At 42.9% G+C, this 6,000-nt stretch overlaps 1 protein-coding gene across 1 annotated transcript in view; it reads left to right on the forward strand.

The window, feature by feature from the left end:
• ccdc169 (coiled-coil domain containing 169) overlaps positions 1 to 5,301 on the forward strand; it is a 26,941-nt gene extending 21,640 nt beyond the window's left edge. The window contains 2 exon segments of the mRNA XM_078402343.1: positions 2,779 to 2,846; positions 3,994 to 5,301. Coding sequence (XP_078258469.1) covers positions 2,779 to 2,846; positions 3,994 to 4,096 — 171 coding nt within the window. The 3' untranslated portion in view covers positions 4,097 to 5,301.
• Positions 5,302 to 6,000: the final 699 nt, after the last annotated feature.

Here is a 6,000-nt window from a genome sequence, read left to right on the forward strand (position 1 = left end):
TGTCTCATTGGAGCTAACACTCTCTAATACAGGCAGCATTCGGATAAATATGTTGGTGGAGTAATTCATCAGTGATTCCAAACTGATCCTTGGCATCAGTTTGAATGTAAAGCAATTTACAAGTTAAAACTAGTTACAGGACCATAAAATTGCAACAAAGAATGCCCCTTCTTAATCCAGTTTAGTTTAGAGATACAGAATGGAAACAGGCACTTTGGTCCTGCGTCCACACCGACCATTCCCACTCTGAGTCTGAAGAAGTGTCCCAATCCAAAACGTCTCTTAATCATGTTCTCCAGAGAATCTTTTGCCTGACGCACTGAGTTACTCCAGCACTGTGTGTATAAATGAATAATATTATTAATCTTAAATTGTGGTAGCAATATTCAAAGGTTGTTTTCATATAGTTTGCTGCTTAAACTTTTAAAATACAAAAATACATTTAAAAAATATTCTGGTCCTACCTAAGGTATTAATTATATATTTTTAAACAGGGAATGCAATGCCAATGATATGCACAGCTTGTAACCTTAAATGTTCGTCCGTACATGTGAAAGGCACTAATTATGTTCAGTCCCACTGTTATTTGTAGAAATTAGAAGATTATCTTCCTTTTAACTCTTTCCTATTTGTGGGTGATGTTATGTTTATTCTGTTTGAAAATGAAGAGATATCCTTAATTGATATTTGTTTAGTTTAGTTTAATTTAGAGATACAGCATGGAAATAATCCCTTCGGCCCATCGAGTCCACACCAACCAGCGATCACCCTTATACTAAAGCTATCCTACACACGAGGGGCAATTTACAATTTACAGAAACCAATTAACCTACAAACCTGCACGTCTTTGGAGTGCGGGAGGAAACCGGAGCACCCGGAGAAAACCCATGCGGTCACAGGGTGAATGTACAAACTCCATACAGACTGCACCCATAGTCAGGATTGAACCCGGGTCGCTGGCGCTGTAAGGCATCAACTGTACCGCTGCATCACAGTGCCGCCCTTGGATGAAATGGGTTCACACATCAGGGCTGCTGTGGGTTTTGATGGGCACCAATTGAGGGCATAAACAGAGAAACAAATGGAATGGAAATGTTACTGGAGATTACCAAAGGCAATTCACTTTTCTTGTCCCAGTTTACGAGCATTCATTGTGCTCCTATAAAGTTGTGATTTTTAGCAACATGGAGCGAACCGTAAGCAGCAGATCCTTCAAGTCCTGTACGTTGCGAGGTGGAGTCGCCGTGGATCGGACGTCAATCCAGCACATCCCACAGATGCTCAATCGGATTGAGATCTGGAGAATTTGGAGGCCAGGGCAACACCGTGAACACTTAATCATTTTCCTCAAACCATTCCTGAACAATGTGTGCAGTGTGGCAGGGCGCATTATCCTGCTGAAAGAGGCCACTGCCATCAGGGAATATCATTGCCATGAAGGGGTGTACCTGGTCTGCAACGATGTTTAGGTAGGTGACACTTGTCATATTGACGTCCGCATGAATGGACGGACCCAGGGTTTCCCAGCAGAACATTGCCCAGAGCATCGCACTCTCTCCACCGGCTTGTCGTCTTCCCACATTGCATCCTGGTGCCATCATTTCCCCAGATAAACGGTACACACGTACACGGCCATCCATGTGATCTAAAAGAAAACGGGGCTCATCGGACCTGGCGATGGACAGGGGTCATCATGGGCACTCTGATTGGTTTGCGGCTACGCAGCCCCATGCAGCAGGGTGCGATGCACTGTGTATTGTGACACATTCCTCCCGTGACCACCATTAACATTTTCTGTGACTTGGGCCACAATAGATCGTCTGTCGGTTCAGACCAGACGGGATAGCCTTTGTTGCCCTTGCGCATCGATGAGCCTTGGGTGCCCAACACCCTGTCGCCGGTTTGTGGTGTGTCCTTCCTTGGTCCACTGTCGGTAGGTACCTACCACTGCTGACTGGGAGCACCACACAAGCTTGCCATTTCAGAGATGCTCTGACCCAGTCGTCTGGCCATAACAATTTGACAATTTGACAATTTGACCCTTGTCAAAGTCGCTCAGGTCTTTACTCCTGCCCATTTCTCCTGCATCCAACACATCAACTTCAAGAACTGACTGTTCACTTGCTGCCTAATATATCCCACCCCTTGACAGGTCCCATTGTAACAAGATAATCAAAGTTATTCACTTCACCTGTCAGTGGTCATAATGTTTTGGCTCATCAGTGTAGATAGGCGATGTTTCAAGTTGGGACCCATCAGACTGATTGTAGGCAGTGAGGGGGACGGGACAAAGCTGGAAGAGAGGAGGGGGCAGGTCAAAGCCTGGCAGGCAATAGGTGAACGCAGGTGAGGGGGGGTTTTGATAGGCAGATGGTTGGACAAAAGCCAGTGATGAAAAGACAGAACGTGTGAGACAAAAGGATTGCATATTTGCAAATTATTAAGCTAGAGGAAGGAATGCCGCCGGTGGTGGGGGAGGGGAGAAATAGGTGCGAGACCAGGTGGGATATGGGGTGGGGGGGGAAAGAAAGAGGAGGTGTGAGGGAGAAAGTTGAGGGAAAGAGGAAGGGGTTGTTCGAGATTACCTAAATTATAGAATTCAATTCTATGGATGTATTTCCAGCCTTTTTCTGCCTTTATTTCATACTTCTAGGATCTGCTGCGTTTTATGTCACGTTTAAAATATTGAACTTGGTTACAGAAGTAAAAGGATGAAACTAATAACTTTGCACAACTTTTGGATTATTGAACAGTTCATTTTCTGATTAACTCATGTAGACATCCTTATCAATTGAAACAGCAAAGAAACAAAAGGCAATAGGATCAAGAGAAATGAAGGTTCTGACGTAAGTATTTTTACAATTTTGTCTGTTATTCCTACATAACAGTAAACATGTTTCACAACAAGATGGTGCATTAAACAGTACATGATATTTCATATGGCAAAACTGAGATATTATTGTCACTTGTACCATGATCCAGAGATGCTGCCTGAGTTACCCCAGCACTTTGTGTATTTTTTTGTAAACCAGCATCTGTCGTTCCTTGTTTCTACATCTATCTGTCCAAATATAATTGGAAAGTTGTGATTATATCTGCTTCAATAGTTTCCTTTTTAGTTTAGTTTAGAGATACAATGTGGAAATAGGCCCTTCGGCCCCATAAGTCCACGCTAACCAACGATCACCCTGTACTCTAGTTCTATGTTATCCCAGTTTTGCATCATACACACTAAAAGCTTATTAACCTACAAAGCCACACATCTTTGAGATGTGGGAGGAAACTGGAGCACCCGGAGAAAACCCACGGGGTCACAGGAAGTACATATAAACTTCGTACAGGCAGCACCCAAGGTCAGGATCGAACCTGGGTCTCTGGTGCTGTGAGGCAGCAACTCTACCGTTGTGCCACTGTGCTGCCCCCACAGGATCCAATTCTTTATAAGTAAACTTCTTGTGAACGCCTCCAACTCTCCATAAAAAAACATGAAGTCCAAATCAAAAAATAAGTAGACAATTGGTCTACCCTTATTGGAATTTAAAGACCATTTGTTCGTTTCGGCCTCGGTAGCCAATTCAAATTGTTGCTGCTGTTGAATGCAATTAAATATTACAAACAGAGTCATAGAGGGTCGGAGAATCAGAATCATATGAGTCATACAGCGCGGAAACAGGCCCTTCAGCCCAACTTCCCCATGCCAACCAAGATGGCATTTGCTCCAAATCCCTCTAAATCTATCCAACCCATATACCTGTCCAAGTGTTTCGTAAATATCATTATGGTACCAACCTCAACTGGCCCTTCCGCCAGCTCGTTGCATATACCCACCACCTTCTCTGTGGAAAATGTTGCCCCTGAGGTTCTTTTTAAATCTTTCCCTCCTCACCTTAAACCCATGTTCTGGTTCTCGATTCCACTACTGTGGGTTTAAGACTCTGTGCATTCATCCTATCTATTCCTCTCATGAATGAATAATAATTATGTTTATTTTAGAGGAAAGCGCAATGTGCCAACTGCAAAAAGGATTTTGGAACTCAAGAAAGGACCAATTAAAAAGACTGCAGCGATGAAACAGCTTCCAAAATTAAAGCATTGACGTTTGAGCACGGACGTGGAGCAGGCATGGTGTGCTGAGTGTCAGAGAAAGGCTGTTATTTACACTTCTTGCATCTAATTTAGAGCAGTAGTTCCATTGTTGCTGGTCCTAAATCAGTTATATTTAGGTTTGTTACCTTGTCAGTAATTATTTGTACATCAGAATTACTTAGACAGTGCAGTTGATTTTTACAATTGTATCACACTTTGAGTCATAGATTCCTACAGTGTGGAAACAGGCCCTTCGACCCAACTTACCCATGCCGACCAACATGTCCCATCTACACCTGCCTGCGTTTGGTCGATATCCCTCTAAACTTGTGCTGTCCTGTCTAAATGTTGCAATAATACCTGCCTCAACTACCTCCACCGGCAGCTCATTTCATATACCCACCACACTTTGTGTAAAAAATGTTACCCCTCAGGTTCCTATTAAATCTTTCCCCCCTCACCCTAAATCTATGCCCTCTGGTTCTCGATTCCCACGAAAAGACATGTATCCACCCTATCTATTCCTCTCATGATTTTGTACACCTCTATCAGATCACCCCTCACCTCCCGCACTCCAAGGAATAAAGCCTGCCCAACCTATCCCTGTAGCTCTGGCCCTTGACTCCTGGCAATATCCTCGTAATCAATCATGATTTATGATGCAAACCATTGCTAATCTGTTTTAAGGTTCTAAAGAATAAATATTTGCAATAATCTTACAATCAATTCCTTTAAAAAATATTTGCTTTCTTCTGCAGTAGTTAGCTTGGTCTTCTCTTGCCTTGTCATTCAATATATGTAGGAAGGAGCTGCAGATGCTGGTTTATACCGAAGATACAAAGTGCTGGAGTAACTCAGCGGCTCAGGCAGCATCTCTGGAACTCTCAGGACTCATCTTCACTGACCCGAAACGTCTCCTATCCATGTTCTCCACGGATGCTGTGTGACTGCTGAGTTACTCTGGTACTTTGTTTTTTGTTTTGTAAACCAGAATCTGTAATTTCCTTGTGTCTCCAGGTGATTATCCAGGATTTACACACAAAAGGGATCCAGAACCCAGCCAGATTCATCATTATATATTTGGCTTGATTACCAGTTCATTGAGGTCTGAAATAGGCAGCAACAGGCCGTTAATCAACTCTTTGGATGATGAAAGAATATAAAATCTATATCTCTTATTATCGACTCTAGTGGAGTTGGGTTAAATCCTCAAATTACACACACACAAACAATGAAAATGGTGATTACAGGCAGTCAGAGCACTTACACAGGATCCAGGTTGGTACTTATATCTACTTCAGACCATTAGGCTTAGATCAGATATTCCAGAGCAGAAATTGCAGGCAGAATTTAATTGAGCTCATACATTTGAAACCAGTAAGAATCTTAAGTGGCCAGTAAGGTTACATCATAGCAAGAGGAAATGGGTGATAATCAGTCCAGAAACCAGGACTCTGGGAATGAGCTTTAGGTTTATTATTATTGTCATGTGTACCGAGGTACAGAGAAAAACTTTGTTTTGCATGCTCTCCATCAGATCAGAGAATATTATACATAAATACATTGAAGCCAAACTCAAGCACAATCGGTAGAGCAAAGGGGAAGATACAGAATGTAGAATATAGTTCTCAGTAACGTAGCGTACCAGTTCCATAGACAAAGTCCAATGTCCGCAATGGGATAGATGTGAATCGGACAGTACCCCAGCTTATGGAAGGACCATTCAGAAGCCTGATTCTTTTTATAAGATGAATAAATTAATTAGCTAAACATCTAAGAAGCCTGATAACAGTGGGGATGTAGCTGTGCCTGAGTCTGGTGGTGTGCACCTTCATGCGTCTCCACTTTCTGCCTGACGGGAGTGGGGAGAAGAAGGAATGACAGGGGTGGGACAAGCTATCTGAAGTTGGAGAA

The sequence above is a fragment of the Rhinoraja longicauda genome, chromosome 7, assembly GCF_053455715.1.
Source record: "Rhinoraja longicauda isolate Sanriku21f chromosome 7, sRhiLon1.1, whole genome shotgun sequence".
NCBI classification, from domain to species: Eukaryota; Metazoa; Chordata; class Chondrichthyes; order Rajiformes; family Arhynchobatidae; genus Rhinoraja; species Rhinoraja longicauda.